The following is a 22470-nucleotide window of genomic DNA, read 5'->3' on the forward strand; positions in this document are numbered from 1 at the left end:
TACACATACAAGCCAAAGACAGCCGCATAAGAGTAGGGATTACAGTGAAGACCAAAAAAATTAAAATAACAGCAATACAAATATTTATTCTTTTGTTATATTCTATTATTAATACATTTAAGACTAAATAAATAAAAAATAAATCAGTTATAAAAACCTTTTAAAACGTTCATTTTTTAATTATGTACAGTATATGAAATTTACCAAATAAAATCTTAAGGTTCACAATAAAATTCACCAATACAATTTTGGACTCAAAATATATAAACACATCTCTGCAGCTTATAACGAGAGTGTGACCAGAGGTGCGTCTCCAACTGCACACTTCTGCACTATTCTATGTCATTTTGTAGTGTAACAAAATGCAACAAAACAAATTGTACTATGAGTTCCCGGATGATGCACTTCTTCAACTGTCAAAATTAAGTGTGGAATGTTGGACACTTCATGCACTCAGTCAGGGCCGGCTCTACCTATAGGCAAACTAGGCAATTGCCTAGGGCATCCGCATTGTCAACTCAGGGGGCCTCCAAAAGACATGTGAACTTGGTAATTAGCCAGGGCAGTGCATGATAAGTTTAATTTTTAGCGCTTGGAAAAACACACAAAATGTCGCCCATTATCAGCGTTGCAAAAATGCCTTTGAATGATCTTTGCCGCAAGGCAACTGCAAGAAAAGTGCCTGGAGCAGAACATCCCTTTTTACATCACCTTTGTGGACCTGATGAAAGCCTTTGACACTGTAAGCTGGGACAGATTATGGTAGATCATGGCCAAGTTTGGATGACCCGAGACCTTCTTCGAAATGGTCCGCCAGTTCCACGACGGCATGTTGGCCCATGTCATAAATGGCGTGAAGCAGGGATGTGTTCTGGCTCCCTCATTCTTCAGCCTTATGTTCTCCACCATGCTGACAGATGTGTTCAAGGACAGCGATGTCGGCGTTGATATCAAGTACCGAATGAACGGGAAGTTCTTCAATCTGAAAGACTCCAGGCAAAAAACAAAGTGCAGACTTACACCATCCATGACATGCTGTTTGCGGATGACTGCGTCTTAAATGCCAGCACAGTGTCAGACATGCAGCATAGCATGGACCTCTTCGCTACTACCTGCAGCAACTTTGGTCTCACCATCTCCACCAAAAACCCGAAGTCCTTCATCAGCCATCCCCTGGCGCTGTGTACACCGAGCCGTCAATCAACGTCAATAGCCAAAAGCTCAACAACGTTGACCGGTTCACGTACCTGGGCAGCACTCAGCCTCAAGTTGTCCACATCGACGATGAGGCGAACATTAGAATTTCCAGAGCCAGCTGTAGGTGCTACGGGTTGTTTAGATCAGTTTTACTATCAGAAATAATTAATATTTATTAATTATTAAACCGCGGTGCCGCTCACTCAGTGAATATCAGTGAGAGGGAGAGAGAGAGAGCAAAAAGGTGCATGCAATCTAATTTAGAGTAACCACTCGTAACAGCGGGACTGAATTACTAGTTCAGGTCACTCAAAACAAACTTCACCCAAAAATGAAAATCTTGCAACTCAAAACAGCAAACAGCGAGCAGAGTTCAACATACAAAATATACTCAAAACATCAGCATTTAGAATCAAACTAAATTAAGTTGCTCAAGAAAATCACAGTTTCTAAACTAAATCTGCCCAGATATCAAGCCTTACTTGGGAAATCCTGTGTGATTTCAGTAGGGTTGTCCGTTAGAATTCCGTTGAGCTGTCAGGAGAAACGGTCTGGATGGTCCCTTGTCTTACGCTCATCAGCAAAAAGATGCGTCTCTGCTTTATTCTTCGGATCCAGCGCTGGAGAAGAATGCAGGAGGTATTCAACGTTGACAGAAAAAGAGGGAGAAGGGAAACTGGTTGCCTTTCTGTTTTTCAAAATAAATTCACTGTTGTCTTGCAGTGAAACTGAACTGGTTATTATAAGTATACTAGAAGACTTGAACAAAGCGAAGTTAATCTTACCCTACCGTGGCCAAATGGTGAGGTTAGAAAAATTTGGTCTCTTTGTTCTTAGTCCAAAAAGGAGGGAAAACTCCTTCAGTACATGCACAATACAGATGTCACTTAACAGCCAGCCAGAGCTTAGCACAGAGAGGCTGAACTACATCTGTCTGCTGGTTTTATTGACAAGATGAGTCATCAGTTATAGGCCGCTTTTGACCAATGGCATTGAGACTGGGTCCATGGGCGGGACTTCACATCCAGTTGTGAAATTGTGAAGGATCCTGGGAAACTGAGTTCAATGTCTCTCCTTTGATTATAGAACAAAGGGCCATGCGGTCTCTGCTGCCATTTTGAGTCGGCCATGGCCCTACACAGCACAGCTTTTGGTCGACTGAGATCGAATGTCTGGGACAGAAGAGGCATCAAACTTTCAAACAAGCTTTAAGTATACACTGCAGTCATCCTCCCCTCCCTGCTCTATCCAAGCGAAACATGGACAGTGTACAGCCGTCACGCCAGGAAGTTGAACCACTTCCACCTGTGCTGCCTAAGAAAGCTTCAAAAAATCAAGTGGCAAGACAAAGTGACAGACACAGACGTCCTTGCACAGGCTGGCATGACCAGCATCCACACAATGCTCTGAAGGTCTCAGCTGAGATGGGCCGGCCACGTTATTCGCATGGTAGACAAACGCCTGCTCAAGAAATTTTTCTTCAGCGAGCTGCAACATAGCAAGTGATCTCAGGGTGGACAAAAGAAGAGGTACAAGTACACCCTCAAAGCCTCTCTGAAAAACTGCGCTATCAACCTTGACAGCTGGGAGAACCTTGCTACTACCGGTCAGCTTGGCACAGACAAGTCACCGCTGGCGTAGCCTCTTTTGAGCAGAAAAGGACCGATGATGCTAACAAGAAGCACACTGCCAGGTAACCCAGAGCCAGCACCTCCTCCTCACCCAGAAGGAATCCTTGCCCCCACCGCAACAGACATTTCTGAGCACAGATTGGACTGACCAGTCATCTGTGCACCCATTGATGATGGATGACATCCGAGGTCCACATCGCTTAAGACGGACGAACAACACCAACTTGAAGACATTTAATTAGAAATCAACAAGATAAGGTCCCATCCAAAGGGAACACTAAACACCATAATGGTGACTTCAAACGAAACACAATTTTCCCATAATGCAGTACAATATTTAAATTTCCTTTTTTCACAGTAGTTTGTTGTGTTGTGATAGAAAATGACCTAGCCTGCATTGATTTTACAGTAAAATATTGAAAACAGTTTTATTGTAGTTCTATTTATTTTATTGTAAGAAATTACTTACATGGCAATTTATTTTTTTTTTTTTACAGTGAACACCATGTTTGGATGTTTAAAAAATTAGCTGTACTATTCACCTATTAGAACTTTGTTCTTCAATGTAATTCAATACGGCTTCAAAATTCACATTTGAGGTATGACTGTGTGTAATTTATGTTGTAGAACAAAACGTTCATGTATCGTCAAGTAAAGTGTACCACAGATCTTATTTTTCCCATAAGTTCAAAAACCCCATTATAAAAAACCATAGGAAAATTCAGATGGAACCCATGGTGAATTATCTTCCGGGTTTTTGGACTACAAGCTGAACAGCTCTATTGATGACGGGAGAGTCGAACCACTCTGTAAAGTCTTCTCCAGCACATTCCAAAGACTTTCAGTGGGTTTAATATCAAGTTTCTGTGGTGTGAAAATGATTCCTCATGCACCCTGAACCACTCTTTCACAATTTGAGCCCGATGAATCTTGGCATTGTCATTCTGGAATATGCCTGAGCCATCAGGGAAGACAAAATCCATTGATGGGATAACCTGGTCATTCTGTACATTCAGGTAGTTAGCTGACTTGTACTGCTCACTTATTAGAACTTTGAACTTGTAAGAGATGATGTGAATTTATTTGCTGTGCTGCCAAACAATCAGCATTTTCTTTTTTTTTTATATCAAGAATTATCGTTTTTACTAGTGCAAGCCTAAATACTGATATAAAAAACAGCATTTCCACTAGTAGTAATTCCATTGCTGGTATCAAGAATTAGCATTTTAACTTGTGAAAACTGAATTATGACACAAATGGGGTGATTTCCAATTGAAAGTGATCATCCCTATGCCCTACTCCCTTTGAAGGACAGATCTCTTGATGTGGGCACTCTAAAGGGAGCATGAAAGTAGTGTATGAATGTACCCTTCACTAATAGTCTTGTAAAAGGGCTCTTTGTGAAAAAAATAAATGTTTTCTTACTTTTATTTGGAACGAACTTTCGAGTGGCATCGCCTTCCCGCAGTATCCTTCAAAGGTGCAAACCTGCCATTTGGAATACGCCCCATGTCAGCATCCGGAGTGAACACTCTCCTCCGTTTCTCTGAAAGCACGTGATCAGAGAGGATACTAGAGCTACTCAGACTTCGAGAACTCAGAGTATGCTTCAAACTATCAAGGTAAATTCTTTGAAGGAGACTATATCCAGATAGTTTAGGATGTGTATTTTGGACATTTGCTTTTTGTTAGAATAGATTAGGCAAGATTAAATTGTTATATTGTCTATATTATACATAAAATGAATGAGAGAATAGATGCTTAATTTTAAGCATCTAAATAAAATATAATTAAATAGATACAATATATATATATATATATCAGTGTGACCAAATATAGGAAATAAATAGAAAGATTAGCATTTATTTGAAATCTACCTATTAATTTGCACAATGCACAGCAAAATCCCCAGTGTTAAATGTACACTCCTGGTATTCATTTGGGTCTCACCCGCTGGTGTTGAAAACTAACACTGAAGCAGTGTTCAATCTACACTTTGTAGTGTTGAATGCTGAATTGCCCTAACAGATAGTTAAATAAAGTAGGTACACTCTCTGAGTGATGATTGATCATTAGTGATGACACCGTCATGGTTACTGGTGTAACCTCCGTTCCCTGATGGAGGGAACGAGACGTTGGTGTCGATGTAGTGACACTAGGGGTCACTCTTGGGAGCCCGAGACACCTCTGGTCTTTGATAAAAGGCCAATGAAAATTGGCGAGTGGTATTTGCATGCCACTCCCCCGAACATACGGGTATAAAAGGAGCTGGTATGCAACCACTCATTCAGGTTTTACGCTGAGGAGCCGATATAAGGTCCGGCCATTTCAGCGGGTAGTTCAGCGTTGTGGCAGGAGGGACCAACGTCTCGTTCCCTCCATCAGGGAACGGAGGTTACACCAGTAACCATGACGTTCCCTATCTGTCACTCACTCGACGTTGGTGTCGATGTAGTGACACTAGGGGTCCCTATACAAAACGCCACAAGGCTGAACTGTGTTACGTGAACTGGCGGTGTGTGGTGGGCAGACTTGCTGTGTGCCTCATAGCCAGCACACCAGGTCGACACGTAACCTCCCCCAACACAGTTATGAGTGTCAAACGGCCCTTTTGGGGACAAGTCGACTACCCAGAGATAGAGACAGGCTTAACGCAGTCATGGCCTCTTTCCCCTTCTCTTTTTCCACTCCCTAAAAAAGAAGGGGGATTATCTGACTGGGCCGCCAGGTCTAGTCGGGGGGTGTCCCTCCCAAGGGGAGGACACCGCGGAGACCACACCTCGCCCCAAGAGAGGGGGGGATATTTAAGTGGAAGAATACATCACATGGTCTTTCCAACCATGTGGAGAGCCTTCAAGGTAGATCCTGCCCAATGGGGGAGGAGTTACTACAACATGGAGACTGAGGAGCTCTGCCCAAGGAAGACACAGTTTGCCAGTAGGGAAACGAACTAGTGGAAGATATAGATCGCATGGGGTTAGCCTTACAGGGAACCGCCACATGCGGAGCACCTACCCCAGAACCGGGCTCTTAGTTAGCGCGTGTACTGGGCCGGCAGCGAGTCTCTCCGAAAACTCGACTGCCACAGGGCTCGGAGGAAGTCAACCAGGGAACAACTTTTGTGAACACTACTGGGAATTAACAGCGCACGTCTTCAGCTCAAAAGGAGGTGGAAGGCGCTATGTGCAAGCGATACACCCGGCCGGCTATCCCGGGCTTATCCGCTTGTGTTGCGTGCCACTACCTGGGACGAAACCGGTTCCACCCGGAGGTTGTAGAACCTTGCAAAGGTGTTGGGTGTTGCCCAGCCCGCTGCTCTGCAATGTCTGTTAGAGAGGCACCTCTGGCCAGGGCCCAAGAAGCCGCTACACCACGGGTAGAATGGGCTCGTAGCCCTACCGGGGGCGGCATGTTTTGGGCGAGACATGCCATAGTTATGGCGTCAATGAGCCAGTGGGCGATCCTCTGCTTGGAGACAGCGCTTCCTTTCCGCTGTGCACCAAAGCAGACAAAGAGCTGCTCAGAGATTCTAAAGCTCTGCGTGCGATCCAAATAGATGCGTAAAGCGCGCACCGGACACAGCAACGACAGGGCTGGGTCTGCCTCCTCCTGGGGCAGCGCTTGCAGGTTCACCACCTGGTCCCTAAAAGGAGTGGTGGGAACCTTGGGCGCATAGCCCGGTCAGGGGTCTCAGGATCACGTGAGAATAGCCCGGACCGAACTCCAGGCATGTTTCGCTGACAGAGAACGCTTGCAGGTCACCTACCCTCTTGATGGAAGTGAGCGCAGTCAGGAGGGCAGTCTTCAAGGAGAGTGCCTTAAGCCCGGCTGACTGCAAAACTCAAAGGGGGCTCTCTGTAGACCCTGAAAAACTACAGAGGTCCGATGAGGGAACAAGGCGTGGCCTGGAGGGATTCAGCCTCCTGGCGCCTCTTTTGAACCTGATGATCAGATCATGCTTCCCTAAGGACTTACCGTCGACTGCGTCATGGTGTGCTGCTATGGTAGCAACGTACACCTTCAAGGTGGAAGGGGACAGCCTCCCTTCCAACCTCTCTTGCAGGAAGGAAAGCACTGATCTGACTGCGCACCTCTGGGGGTCTTCCTGATGGGAAGAACACCACTTAGCGAACAGACACCACTTAAAAGGCATACAGGCGCCTCGTAGAGGGAGCCCTAGCCTGAGTGAACGTGTCTACCACCGCAGGTGGGAGACAGCTTAGGTCTTCCGTGTCCCGTCCAGGGGCCAGACATGGAGATTCCAGAGGTCTGGGCGCGGGTGCCGGATGGTGCCCCTTCCCTGAGAAAGAAGGGCCTTCCTCAGGGGAATTTGCCCGGGGGGAGCTGTCACGAGGAGCGTGAGGTCCGAGCACCACGTCTGGGCGGGCCAGTAGGGTGCTTACCAGGACGACCTTCTCCTCGTCCTCCCTGACCTTGCACAGGGTCTGTGCGAGCAGGCTCACTGGGGAAAACGCATATTTGCGAATGCCAGGGGACCAGCTGTGTGCCAGCGCGTCTATGCCGAGGAAGGCCTCGGTGAGGGCGTACCAGAGCGGGCAGTGGGAGGATTCTTGGGAGGCGAACAGGTGCACCTGTGCCTGACTGAATCGACTCCAAATCAGCTGGACCACCTGAAGGTGGAGTCTCCACTCTCCCTTGAGGGTAACCTGTTGTTACGGCGCATCCGCCGGAGTGTTGAGGTTGCCCGGGATGTGAGTGGCTTGCAGCGACTTGGTGCTGCTAACTTCGTTGGAGGAGACGGCGGGCGAGTTATGACATACAACGGGAGCGCAGACCGCCTTGGCGGTTGACATATGCTACCGCTGCCGTGCTGTCTGTCCGAACTAGCACGTGCTTGCCCTGGATTAACGGCCGGAACCTCCACAGGGCGAGCAGAATTGCCAGTAACTCGAGACAGTTGATGTGCCAACGCAGCCGCGGACCCGTCTAGAGGCCGGCGGCTGCGTGCCCATTGCCAACAGCGCCCCAGCCCATTTTGGAGGCGTCTGTCGTGACCACGACGCGCCTGGAGACCAGTTCTAGCGGAACACCTGCTCGTGGAAACGAGAGGTCGGTCCAAGGGCTGAAAAGATGGTGACAGACCGACGTAATGGCCACGCGGTGTGTCCCGTGGTGCCATGCCCGTCTCGGGACTCGAGTCTGAAGCCAGTGCTGAAGCGGCCTCATATGCATCAACCCGAGCGGGGTGGCCACCGCCGAGGATGCCATATGCCCCAGGAGCCTCTGAAAATGTTTCAGTGGAACCGCTGTTTTCTGTTTGAACGCCTTCAAACAGGCCAGCACCGACTGGGCACGCTCGTTCGTAAGGTGCGCCGTCAAGGAGACTGAGTCCAACTCCAAACCGAGAAAAGAGATGCTCTGAACCGGGAGGAGCTTGTTCTTTTCCCAGCTGACCCGAAGCCCTAGTCGGCTGAGGTGTGAGAGCACCAGGTCCCTGTGTGCGCATAACCCGTCGCGAGAGTGAGCTAGGATTAGCCAGTCGTCGAGATAGTTGAGAATGCGAATGCCCACCTACCTTAACGGGGCAAGGGCAGCCTCTGCGATCTTCATAAAGATGCGAGGAGACAGGGACAGGCCGAAAGGGAGGACTTGTACCGATACGCCTGACCCTCGAACGCGAACCGCAGGAAGGGTCTGTGTCGAGGAAGGATCGAGATGTGAAAGTACGCATCCTTCGGGTCTACCACCGTGAACCAATCTTGATGCCGGACGCTCGCTAAAATGCGTCTTTGCGTCAGCATCTTGAACGGGAGTCTGTGTAAAGCCCGGTTCAGTACTCGCAGGTCCAAGATTGGCCGCAACCCACCGCCTTTTTTCAGTACAGTGAAGTAGGGGCTGTAAAACCCCTTCTTCATCTCGGCTGGAGGGACAGGTTCTATCGCGTCCTTCCGTAGGAGGATAGCGATCTCCGCACAAGGTAGCAGCGTTTCCGTCTTTCACCAAGGTGAAGTGGCACCGCTGGACCTGGGCGGATGTCCAGCGAAGTGAATCGTGCAGCCGAGTCGGACGGTCCGGACCAGCCCTCGTGACGGACTGGAAAGCGCAAGCCATGTGTCCGAGTTCCGTGCAAGGGGGACCAAAGGGACAACGTCATCGGATGTACCGGCGGGTGGGGCCTCGCGGCGGGGCTGAGCTTGAGGTGCCACACCACATCGTGGCCGTGCTGAGTCCGAGGACATCGAAGCACTTACCTGGCTCCTTGTGACCACCCCCGGAACAGCCTGGGACGGGGGAGGAAGAGGCCTGTCCTCATGACCCATGGAGACTGTCACATCGGGGGCGGATTTGTGCCACAGCTGGGCGCTCAGGGCGGGAGACCGCCGCTGGAGCGCCAACCTGCCAAATGGAGTGGTGGACGGTGGTCGTGATGCCAGCCGTACACACCGAATATGTGACCCAGGGAACAAGGAAACCACTCTTGCGGAGCTCTTGAGTACTGCAGCCACTTGGGCATGCAGCGCAATTAAATGCAAAAGGTAACAAAAAGAAGATCTGCTTACCAGCTCCAGAGCAGCGGGTTTCGTTGTCCCTGGGTCGCCCGTCTCAGGGGCGCTTTGAAGACCTCCGTGGGTTCTTCGGTGCCGGCTGTGAGACGGGTGGCGTCGGCTTCCTGCGGTGGGCTCCACACCGGGGCCGGGCCGGAGGGGCGTGCTGCGGCGGAGCCGGTGCAGTCACCGCAGGGGGACGCCCTCGGCGATGAGTAGATGGGGTGCGGGATCTTGAGCCACGCCGGGGCAGGACAAGCCGGCTAGCATCCATCTACTGCTCTACCATCGAGAACTGCTGGGCAAAGTCCTCGACGGTGTCGCCGAATAGGCCCGCCTGGGAAATGGGGGCAGCAAGGAATCATGTCCTGTCGGCCTCACCCATCTCGACCAGGTTGAGCCAAAGGTGGCGCTCCTGGACCACTAGTGTGGCCATCGTCCGCCCGAGAGACCGCGCCGTGACCTCCGTTGCTTGGAGAGCGAGGTCGGTCGCCGAGCGCAGTTCCTGCATCAATCCCAGGGCGGAACTACCCTTGTGCAGTTCCTTTAGCGCCTTGGCGGACTTGCAGGAGAGCCATGGCGTGCAGGGCGGAGGCGGCTTGTCCAGCAGCGCCGTAGGCTTTGACCGTCAGAGACGACGTAAACCTACAGGCCTTGGACGGGGGCTTTGGGCACCCGCGCCAGGTGGAGGCGCTCTGCGGGCATAGGTGCACCGCGAGCGCCTTTATCCACCGGGGGATTGCCGAATAACCCTTGGCCGCCCCACCATCGAGGGTAGTGAGAGCGGGGAAGCTGAAAAGATCGGGACCGGGCAGTAAAAGGTGCCTCCCGCGACCTTGTCAGCTCTTCATGCACTTCCGGGAAGAAAGGAACGGGGCGGGGCGTGGCTTTGAGCGGCGCCGCGAGCCCAGGAACCAATCACAGAGCCGCGAGGGTTCAGGGAAGAGCGGTGAAATCCACTCTAACCGACGCTCGCGGCTGTCCGGGAAAGCATGTCGTCATCTCCGCGTCAGCCTGTGACTGGGCGATCGACCCCGAAGGGAGGAGCCCAGCTGAGGCTTCCGACTGGATGAGCCCGCTCTCCGATGCTGCGCTCGAGAGCTCATCACTTTCGCGGGCTCCGAATAAGAGGTCGAACTCGTCGTGAGACGAGCCGGCGGACTCACCCGGAAGCCTGATCAGGGTAGACGAGCGTGCTGGGGAATGGGAGGTCCGCGGGGGGATACCCGGCGGAGGCGGTCCCATTGGGGTCCCCAAATCGCCCCCAGTGCTAGCCGCACTGGCCTCAAACCCGTGGGTAAAAGGACCGAGGCGGGAGCCTCTGGGGTGGCTCGCTTCCTTTCGAAGGCGAGCCGCAACCGCAACGTTGCCATGGACACATTCTCGCAATGAGAATGTGACCATCCACGAACGCTGTCTCCGCGTGAGCAGTGCCCAGACACGAAAGACAGTGATCATGACCGTTAGAAGGCGAGAGATAACAAGCACAACCAGGAATAACACACAATCGGAAAAGCATCTTTAAAAAGACGCGTCTTTAAAAAGACGTTCCGTGTGTGCGCTCTTTTAGAGAAATATACACTCTTTTAGAGGGGAAAAATGCTCTTTCAGAAAATATACTCTCTAGTTTTTCTGCCGAAGCGCCTAGGGGCGTTCTCTGCAGTGCACCAGTGCAGAGGAGGGAGAAGCCGCTGAAATGCGCCGTCAGATCCAGCAGGTGAATGAACAGTAGTATTCAGCTCAATGAGCATGACCGTTCGGCTCCGAAGAGAAAATCTGAATGAGTGGTTGCATACCAGCTCCTTTTATACCCGTATGTTCGGGGGAGTGGCATGCAAATACCACTCGCCAATTTTCATTGGCCTTTTATCAAAGACCAGAGGTGTCTCTGGCTCCCAAGAGTGACCCCTAGTGTCACTACATCGACACCAACGTCGAGTGAGTGACAGATAGGGAACTGCTTTTAACAAGCAGAGTAAGAGAGGAACAACAAGAACAGAAAAACAAGAGAACAAACCAGCAGACACCACAACAATTGAATATGTCTTAGTCACACAGTCTTACTTGTAAATACAGATAAAATAGGTTATTGGACAACAATCTCTCAATATGTCCTGTGAGGATGTTTGTTTTTCATATGTGTACAACAGTTTTTCACTGAGAATAAATAGAGGTTTGTCTCTGTTTAGTGTTGCTGATGTAATTTTGTTGTTTCATTTGAAGTCACCATTATGGTGATTATTGTTCTCTTTGTTTAGGTACTTGAACCTTGCTTTAAATCAGGATGATCATCATATGGGCAGTGCAGTATTGTTCAAGAAAACCAGTACTACAAGACACTCTGATGGAGAGAATACTGGATGATTTCTATTTGAGATATCATCCAAAGCGTCATTATTTAAAGCAATATCATAATAAGAAATTAAGAATTAGTCTGGAAATGCAATTTAATAAGACTACCTAAATGTGTTAATAAAAAGGGTCAATTCAAAGCTGTTTTGACAAGGTGAGCAAATATTACCCCTAAGAGATACATTTTTAGCTGTCAGTTAGACATAAAGTCTCAGCCCTTCAAAACACATCAATGGTGACAATCAACAAACTCGATTTCAGATTCATGCCATAATGCTTTCTGGGTGTCCACATAGTACCGAACTCAACAATGGCACCCAGAATGCATTGCAGCATAAATCTATTTGACTGAATATGAGTTGTTTTATTGTCACCATTAATGAGTTTTGTGTGCTGAGAGTTTATGTCTGTGTGTATAATTATGCCCAAGTTTTTAGTTCATAGGCAGAATCTGCTCAACTTGGCAAATAACTGTTGCAGTAACACTTCTCTCATATGACTTGCAAATAGTTGCATGATCAATTTAGCTTTTTGAACTTGTATTGAATGGAATTAATGCATTACACTTCTATTAGGCACTCATTATAATGAGTCACTTTCATCATTGTGCACCTCTCATGTTTTTGAGCCATTTTCTGTTAAGAATGTGTTAGTATTTGGATGCCCTCATCAAAAATATCCATTGATAAAAACTCACACATGGTGAACATTCACAAGTTTGCATCCCTACTATGACAGCTAATGTAGACGTGCTGGTAAAAGCGACTGCAGTCTTAACAGCAAAAATCAGTTTTTTCCACAAATAACCTGCAGTTTGAACAGTTTGAAAATTAGATTTTTCCTGCAGTTTGAACAAACCTAAGTGTCTTTTAAGTCCATCATGAATTGACAGTGGAAATGCACACAGATTCAGTGTCCTTTGTTATTTGGCTTGTAAAACTTTAGTTGGCAGTAATTTATTGTCCCTTTTAAGAGAAGTGATGCAAGCAGTGGTCAGAAAAGTGTTACTCGCTGTTCAATTAGATTGCAGTTGAGCTGTTTATTCGCTGAAAGCACACGTAAATCACCCAAATGTCTAATTGATGTATAACGTTGTTTGCTCTTCAGCAATTCATCTATAAGACGTTCACTGCCTGGCCAAAAAAAAAAAGGTTGCATTCTCTAATATTTCGCTGGACCGCCATTAGCATTGATTACGGCACACATTCCTCATGGCATTGTTTCGACAACCTTATGCAACATCACAACATTTGTTTCCATCCAGAGTTGCATTAATTTTTGGCTGAGATCTTGTATAGAGGTGTTCAGTCGTGATGTCAGTTTGTAGGCGAACCCGGAAGTCTAATTCGCCATGGGTTCCCTCTGGATTTTCCTATCTGTTTTTATAATAGGGTTTTGTGGTACACATAACTTGACGATAAGTGAACGTTTTGTTCTACAACATGAATTACACACAGTCATACCTCAAATGTGAATTTTGAAGCCGCCATGGTTTCAAAAACCCACAGGTTTTTGGACTACATGCTGAACAGCTCTATTGATGACGGGAGAGTCGAACCACCCTGTAAAGTCTTCTCCAGCACATCCCAAAGATTTTTAATGGGTTTAAGATCAAGATTATGTGGTGTGAAAATGATTCTTCATGCTCCCTGAACCACTCTTTCACAATTTGAGCCCAATGAATCTTGGCATTGTCATTCTGGAATATGCCTGAGCCATCAGGGAAGACAAAATCCATTGATGGGATATCCTGGTCATTTAGTACATTCAGGAAGTCAGCTGACTTCATTTTATTGCTGCATAACATTGCTGAGCCTAGACCTGACCAACTGAAGCAACCCCAGATCATAACACTGCCTCCAGAGGCTTGTACAGTGGGCACTATGCATGACGGGTGCATAGCTTCATGCACTTCCCTTCTTACACCCATTGCTTTGGAATAGGGTAAATCTGGATTCATCAGACCACATGACCTTTTCCATTGCTCCACAGTCCAATCTTTATGCTCCCTAGCAAATTGAAGTCTTGTTTTTCAATTAGCCTCACTAACAAGTGGCTTTCTTGTGGCCACACAACTGTTTAATTCCAATCCTGTAAATTCTTGTCGCATTGTGCATGTGGAAATGCTCTTACTTTCATTATTAATCATAGCCGTGATTTCTACTGGCAATTTTTTATGATGTGACTTCAAGCATTTTAGTGATCTCCGATCACGATCATTCAAGAATTTTTTTAATTTACATTTCTTCCACGAAGCTGACGGTTCACTACTATCCTTCCAGGTTTTAATAATGCGTTGGACAGTTGGACAGAACCCAGTTCCAGTGATTTCAGCAATCTCCTTAGTTGTTTTCTTTGCTTGATGCAGGCCAATAATTTGCTCTTCTGAAACACAGTAACATCTTTTCCATGACCACGGGATACATCTTCCGATGTGGTTGTTTAAGAAATGAGAAGCTACACACTGCATCAAGATGTTTAGCAGATGTAAATTAGATTGTGATGCTTTCCAGATTAAAAGATCTAAAACAAACATCTCGGAGATGTATGTGTGCTATCTGGGTGTGTAGTCAATCCTGCAGGCGGTGGTCAGATGTCTTTATATTGCTTAATACACGAGTTTTACAAATGCACAGATCTTCTGACCTCCTCGCAGTCGCACACATGCTTTTAATGTGCAGAAGTACTGCTGTTGTTTCCACCTTCGTCTCCTGTTGTTTATCGACAATCACATCTCCTAGCACTTCTCTGTGACAGGAACGGCTCAACGGTGAGTGTTGCCACTTTGTGAATCCACTAATTGGTGCAAATAATTCCAGGTGCATACTGTGCATTCAAAGTACATGCTCGAGCACTCTGCTGATGATGAAATTCTTGTCATGTGTCCTGTACGCAGACGCCTAGCTATCACATGCTGAATGGTCAAACTTGTCTTTACATATGTGGAATGAAAAAATTATTAAAAATGTCTTTAGGCATAACGTGTAGAGACATTACATGTTAAGACGAATTACATGTAAAGACAACAAAACGTGTGTATGCGTTATAGTCTGAACGCTATTGTATCTATTGTGTTATTGCATCTAAACAAACAATTGTATTTTATTACAACATACGATTAGTGATGGGCACTTTCGAAACACTGCTTCATGAAGCTTCGAAACCTTTACAAACTATTTGTTTCGAACCAGTGCTGAGTGTATCAAACTGGCCAATCACCTGATTTTTGCAAACGAGGCTTTGTTACATCAAACTGTTTTGAAATGTATCTAAATGTTTCGCAGTTGAACACTAGGGGATGCCTATCCCACAGTGAAACCCTGAAACATGTTAAATGCAGACTGTAACTGATCTCGAGTCAGTTTAGCAATAACTTATGTCCATTAAATCAGACTGATTGCAACAAGAGCTGCAGATTTTAATTCAGTCGTTTTAAATTACCAGCCGATCACCTTGAGTTTTATTAAAAAAACGTCATACTTTAATAAAATGTATGTTTATGAGAAGGATATTTAAGAAAAACAAATAGATATCAGAATCAGAATCAGAATCAGCTTTATTGCCAGGTATGCTTACACATACAAGGAATTTGTCTTGGTGACAGGAGCTTCCAGTACACAACAATACAAAAACAGCAACAAGACTTTTACAAAATAATTAAAATTGAATAAAAAATAGATAAATATTGAAAAGAAAAACATACATATATATGTATGTGTGTGTTTTTTTTTGTTTTTTTTTGAAGAGGTAGGATGTTGTTGGATAATATAAAAAGACTAAGCTGTGTATTGCACATTAATGTGTATTCCACTCCCCCGGACATACGGGTATAAAAGGAGAAGGAATGCCCACTCTCATTCAGGTTTTGTGCTGAGGAGTCAAGACAAGTTCCGCCCATTTCAGCAGCTAGTACAGCGTTGTGGCAAGAGGGACAGTACGACAGTAACCAAGACGTTCCCCATCTGTCACTCACTTGACGTTGTGTCGATGTAGTGACACTAGGGGACCCTATAGAAAAACGGCACAACAGGTGAACCGTGTTACATGAACTGCTGATGCAGGTGCAAGCAAGCTGCTGCGTGTGTAATAGCAGGTGCATCAGTCTGCACGTAACCTCTTCCCTTAACAGGGCAAGAGCTGCCTCCGTGACTTTTGTGAAGACGCGAGGGGATAGGGAGAGGCCTAAAGGGAGGACCTTGTACTGATACGCCCGGCCTGTCGAAAGCAAACCGTAGGAAGGGTCTGTGTCGAGGTAAGACGTGAAAGTACGCATCCTTCAGGTCTACCGCCACGAACCAATCTTGATGCCGGACGCATGTCAAAATGTGTTTCTGCGTTAGCATCTTGAACGGGAGTCTGTGTAAGGCCTGGTTCAGAACTCGCAGGTCCAAAATTGGCCGTAACCCACCGCCTTTCTTTGGTACGATGAAGTAAGGGCTGTAGAACCCTTCCCCTATTTCGGCTGGAGGGACAGGATCTATCGCGCCCTTGAGAAGAAGGGTCGCGATCTCCGCATGCAGGGTGGCAGCGTTCTCGCCCTGCACTGAAGTGAAGCGGATGCCGCTGAACCGGGGCGGGCGCCTGGCGAACTGAATCACGTAGTCAAGTCAGATGGTCCTGGCCAGCAACCGCGATGGGTTGGAAAGCGTTAGCCACACGTCCAAGCTCCAGGCGAGGGGCACTAAAGGGACAATCACGTCTGACGTACCTGGAGGTGGGGCCTCGCGGTGGGGAGGAGCAGGTGACGCCATGTTGAGGAGCGTTGCTTCGTCCCGAGGTGGCTGCACTGAGGGGGACCTCAAAGCACTTACCTTGCTCTGCGTATCCGGCATAGGGCAGGTTAGCGACTGAGGAGGAGGACCTCTCGGGTCGTCCTTGAGACTCGTCACAACCGGCTGGCCGTAGGCATGGCGCAGCCGGGCACGCGAAAGCGGGGGGACTGCGTTTGCGGGGCCCTGGCTGGGAGTGCTAGGTGTCTGGTCGACTTGACAACGGCGGTCGTGAACACCGATTATGTGACCCAAGGAGGGAGGAAACCACTCTTTGTTTTTTGACAATTTGGGTACTGCAGCCTGTTCGGGGTGCGGCGAACAAAAAAGAGAAGGAAACAAAAGATTTACCTCCCAGCCCTCCACCGGGGGATGGAGTGGTCTGGATACCAGCTCCGTAGCGGACGTCTCGCTCCCTGGGTCGTCTGTCTCAGAGGCACTTAGGAGCCTTCCGGGTCCTCGTGCCGGCCCGTGAGACGGGGGGCGTCAGCAACCTGCGGGTGGGGCTCTACGCTGGGGCCGAGAGCTGGGCTCGGGTGGAGCCGCCTGGGCTTTCGCTGCCGCAGGGGGATGCCCTCGGCGAGCAGAAGGGGTCCTGCAGCTCCTGCAGCACATTGGGATCAGGACTACCCACGTGCAGTTATTTTAGTGCCTTGGCCTGGTGTATCTGCAGGAGGGCACAGGTGCATCACAACCGCCTTATCCACCTGAGGGACATCCGTGTACCCATGGACCACCCCGCCGTCGAGGGTAGTGAGAGCGGACGAACCTGGAAGTCTGTTTCGGGCAGCGAAAGGTGCCCTCCACAACCTCGTCAGTTCGTCGTGCACCTCCGGGAAGAAAGGAACCGCGGGGGGCGTGGCCGTGAGTGGAGCCCCGAACCCAGGAACCAATCAGCTCTGCGTCAGCCTCAGACTGGGCGGGCAGACCCAAAGGAGGCAGCCCAGTCGAGTCCTCAGCGTCCGACATTGCCAGTGCGCTCTCCGATTCAGTGATTGAAGACTCATCCTGCTCGCAGGCCCTGAAAGAGACGTCAAGCTGGCCATGAGGCAGGCTGGTCTCATTTCGGAACTGGACGGGAGCAAACAAGCATGATGGGGAACGGGAGGTCCACGGGGAATTACCTGGCGAGACCGCGCCCATTGAACTTCCCAAATCGCCTCCAGCACCAGACGGGCCGGCCTCATACCAGTGGGTAGAAGGTGCAGCACGGGGGCGGCTTGAGTGGCTTTCCCGCTTTGGAAGAAGGAAAGCCGCGACCGCAACATTGCCATGGTCATATTCTTGCAATGAGAACATGAACCATCCACAAACGCTGCCTCAGTGTGATCGCTGCCCAGACACGTGAGGCAGCGCCCGTGGCCGTCAGAGGTGGAGAGATAACGGCCGCATCCAGGAATCACACAAAGACAGAAAGGCATTTTTATAAAGACACGTCTTTAAAAAGACGTTCAATGTCAATGTGTGTGCTCTAATAGAGAAAATATACTCTTTAGCAGGAATATACACTCTTTTAGCTCTGTCGAAGCATACAGGGGTGAAATCTGCACTCGTTGTGCAGAAGGAGAGAAAGCCGCTGGAAATGCGCCGTATATCCAACAGCATACGCTTCTTAAGAGGTGAATGGAACAGCAGTAATATTCAGCTCGCTGACAGTACAACCGCTCGGCTCCGAAGAAAAAAATCTGAATGAGAGTGGGCATTCCTTCTCCTTTTATACCCTTATGTCCGGGGGTAGTGGCATGCAAATTCCACTCGCCAATTCTCATTGGCATTTTCTCAAAAGAATAGAGGTGTTCGGGGCTCTCAAGAGCGACCCCTAGTGTCACTATATCGACACAACGTCGAGTGAGTGACAGAAGGGGAACGCCTGCACACTCTTTATTCTATGATGTAAACCCCATTTCGTGCTGCAGTTTAGTGGTTAACGCATTTGACCAAAAACTCAGTGTTTCACATTTGTGTGCGAGTCCCAGTCCCATACTTACTGTGTGCAAGGTATCACCATGTTTCATATACAAATGTTTGTTGTCTGTATAAGCATAAAAATATGTTTTACATTTGTTTATACAAAACAAAGTATTGTTTTAGGATTGGTATTTAAATCGTTTAAAAAGAGTAACTATAAAAAGGTCAACTTATACAGTACATGAAGGATATTGTAGATTACTATGAAAAATACAGGGCAGTAAATAATTTCCAATGCAGTGAATCATTGTAGCTGCTTTTGACTTGAGTCTTCCCATAGCATTAACATGCCTGTGACCAGCAGATGTCATCAGCGTGCGTGTTTTGAGCACTTTATAACAGTGAATTTTTTTGCAACCCAATTTGTTCATGATTTGAAGTTTCAGAAAGCTTAGTTTCTCCAATCACTAGCCTACATACTATATAATTTCACTGTTCCTTGAATAAAAAGCAATGCAGTACCACCACCTTGTTGGCTATTAGCATAATGTCACTAAAAAAAGACAAACGAGTGAAACAATGTATTACATTGTATTGATTGTAAAACTGCCCTGATTAAAATATTTTAATGTTGTTAAATGCCCAGTGTTAAAATGCTGTTTGTAATAAAATAAAAAGAAACATTGCTAAAAATTAAACATGAGGATTAAATGTACCTGAACTACAAATGAAAATCCAAACTCTTGAAACTAATGACAGTGTTGACAAATTTGCATGAGCTGTCTATTCGTACTAGACGGTGACTTATATATATATACACACACACATATATATATATATATATATATAATGTATCAAATGGTTAGAATACAAGATGGCAAATCTATCATATTAATGCTAACTCTGGTTTTTGCTGAATTTATTTGATTAAATAAAAATAAAATTTTTTTTTCAAATAATGACTGCATTGTTGAAAAAGATGATTCAGGGGATAATATGAACAGCAAAATATCATCTGCACACAGTGCTGTTTTGTGCTCAGTACCCCCTATTGAGATGCCTCTTATGCCTTTATGTTGTCTAATAACCTCATCTAGAGCTAAGGTTTATCCTTTTTAAGAATTAGAAAAATACACTATATGGCCAAAAGTTTGTGGACACCATATGTGCTTGATGAACATTTGATTTCAAAATCTTAGACATCAATTTCCCCCTTTGCTGTAATAACAGCTTCCACTCTTTTGGGAAGGCTTTCCACTATACTGTATGTAGTAACATGGCTGCAGGGATTTGCTCTCATTCAGACACAAGGCTATCAGTGAGGTCAGGAACTGATGTTGGTCGATGGGGCCTGACTTACAGTTGCTGTTCCAGTTCACCCCAAAAGTGATCAGTGGGGTTCAGGTCTGGGCTTTGTGCAGGCCAGTCAATTTCTTCCAAGCCAGACACAGTAAACCATTTCTTTATGGACCTCACTTTGTTCACAGGGGCATTGTCATGCTGGAACAGAAAAGGGCTATCCCCAAACAGTTGCCACACATTTGGAAGCACACAAAGCCAAAGCCATTACATAAAGAAACATTAAGATTTTTCTTTACTGAATTTAATGGAGTAACCAAATTCGTTAATTTGAAGGGGGTGTCCACAAACTTTTGGCCATATAGTGTATTTGCTGTGTTAATAGTGGGTGGAAACTGACCCTTTTTCAATGATTCTGCGAACATTACAGTGAGTAGTCTAACTATGTCTCTTCCCATTTTTTTTGTAAAATTCCGGGCAGAAACCATCTGGCCCAGGGGGCGAATCTCCCTCCCCTAAGCAAATTAATGGTATTAAGAACTTTCTCTTCCGTAATTGGTCTGCAGAGGTCTGCCAGTTCTTCTAGCGTAAGGGAAGGGAGCTCAATCTTATTGAGGAAATAACTCCTCTTTTCATCTGTAGAGTGGCATTCTGATGAGTAAAGATTTTGATAAAATTCCTTCATAATTTTATTATTATATTTGTTTTCAAATCTGTTAACTCCTAAATTATCTTTTAATGATGATATCACATTAACCTCTGTCCTCCCTCTTGCCAGACAGGCAAAAAGGTGTCCTGGTTTATTTGTAGAGTCTATGTTTGGCAAAGAAATTAGATTCAGCCTTCTTAGTTTATAACTGGTCTAAAGCTGAACAAGCTGCACTCAACTGTTGAGACAGAGCTCTAGAAGGTATTAATTTAAATTCTCTCTCCAAAGTCTGAATTTTCTTCTCGAGCTCTACCTGATTTCTAATAGCCTCTTTTTTTTTTTTTTTTGGCTGAAGTATAAGATATGATCGCACCTCTCAAATAGGCTTTTGCAGACTCCCAAAAAAGGGATAGGCTGATTTCGGGAGATTTATTTGTTTCAATAAAATATTTCCACTGCTGTTTAAGATACTGCATGAATTGAGGGCAAATTAATAAAGATGGGTATAATCGCCACTGTCTACTGTGTGGATCTCTATACGGGGGGTGAACAATCATTTTAATGGGAGAATGGTCAGATAAAGTACTAATACCAATAGAACATTCCACCATTCCACATCGTTGAATGCCCGTCTCACCTCCCTGACTTTGACCAAAAAATCCTACGTGATAAAGATGTTACATTCATTATAGATAAGACGACACTTCTCCTTAGCCGCCACCAGGATTATACTCTTGTCCGTGTATGACAAGAGCCCCTTCGGTCTGGCCCCGGCATGGAGCCCACCACAGGAAGCAGACGCCACCCGTCTCATGGCCGGCTACCAAGAACCCACTAAGGTCATCAAAGCGCCCCTGAGACGCGCTACCTAGGGTCGATGAAACCCACTGCATTGGAGCTGGTAGTAAGACCACTCCATCCCCTGGTGGAGGGCCGGGTGGAGAATCATTTGTTGCCTTTTTATTTGATTTCGCCGCATGCCCAAGTGGCTGCGGTACCCAACAGTTCAGCAAAAGAGCGGTTTCCTCCTTCCCTGGGTCACATACCCAGTGTGCACAGTCGTGATCACGACCACCGTCCACCAGTTTGCCCTTGCAGGATCGGCGCTCGAATCTCCATGTCTGGCCTCTGGACGGGACCTGCGGTGGTAGACACGATCACTCAGGCTAGGGCCCCATCTGCGAGGCACCTGTATGCCTTTAAGTGGCATCTGTTCGCTAATGAGAAGACCCCCAGAGATGCGCAGTCAGATGCTTTCCTTCCTGCAGGAGAGTTTGGAAGGGCGGCTGTCCCTTTCCACCGTGAAGGAGTGCGTTGCTGCTATAGCAGCACACCACGACACAGTGGACGGTAAGTCCTTAGGGAAGCACGACCTGATCATCAGGTTCCTAAGAGGCGCCAGGAGGCTGAACCCCTCCAGACCACACCTCATTCCCTCATGGGACCTCTCTGTAGTTCTTTATGGTCTACAGAGAGCCCCCTTTGACTGCATTGATTTGAAAATATGTTGTAATTAAAGTAGAGGTCGTTTGGAAGGAGTTTGCTTATTGCATGATTGCCCCTGTGTTCTGAATGAAATAAATCACATTCCGAAGAGTGCTTTGAACAGAGAATGATCATGATAGTCATGTTGGGAGAAACGGAATCGCTGAATGGAGCACGCCCTAAATGAGCTGCACGGTGAGGTAATGATGAACCAGACTGAAACGCTGGGGAGCATTGGAACGATGATTTATTTAAATAGTTATTCTTTGTTTCCCTTGTGTTCAAATAAAGCTGTATTAGAGCTCAAGTGGCACAAAGCCGGTGCGATGCCCATTCGCGGAAGCAGCTTCACGCAACAGACTGCGCTGGGAGGAAAGTTTAGATAACAGAACATGTGAACAGTCATAGGGAGCTGTTTGACATGTATACAGTGCCGAAGCAGCCAGTCTGTGGAAGCAGCTTAATGCTATAATCTGCTTCAGCGAATAGAGATTAGAAAGAAATACAGAGTAAAAATAACACTAAAAGTGGTAGTGTTCAATACTGAAAAAACAAATGAGCTGCTGCGGCAGCTTCTGTTGAATAACAAGATTATTTAGACTGGAGATCTGTTCTGATGAGGGCAAATTCTTTGCAGCGAAGTTGTATCCGATGATTTGAGTCTCTTGCATGGG

At 47.0% G+C, this 22470-nt stretch overlaps 2 protein-coding genes across 2 annotated transcripts in view; one reads left to right on the plus strand and one right to left on the minus strand.

Moving 5' to 3' along the window:
• The window catches only part of LOC127413334 (mitochondrial nicotinamide adenine dinucleotide transporter SLC25A51-like), a 207697-nt gene that overhangs the window by 63265 nt on the left and 121962 nt on the right, over nt 1-22470 (minus strand). The window lies entirely within an intron of this gene.
• LOC127413313 (zinc-binding protein A33-like) overlaps nt 218-22470 on the plus strand; it is a 54528-nt gene continuing 32275 nt past the window's right edge. Inside the window, exon 1 of the mRNA XM_051650340.1 lies at nt 218-4450. Within this exon, the coding sequence (XP_051506300.1) occupies nt 4433-4450 (18 nt within the window). The 5' untranslated portion in view covers nt 218-4432. The remainder of the gene's footprint in view (nt 4451-22470) is intronic.

The sequence above is a fragment of the Myxocyprinus asiaticus genome, chromosome 22 (genome assembly GCF_019703515.2).
Source record: "Myxocyprinus asiaticus isolate MX2 ecotype Aquarium Trade chromosome 22, UBuf_Myxa_2, whole genome shotgun sequence".
In the NCBI taxonomy this organism is placed as follows: domain Eukaryota; kingdom Metazoa; phylum Chordata; class Actinopteri; order Cypriniformes; family Catostomidae; genus Myxocyprinus; species Myxocyprinus asiaticus.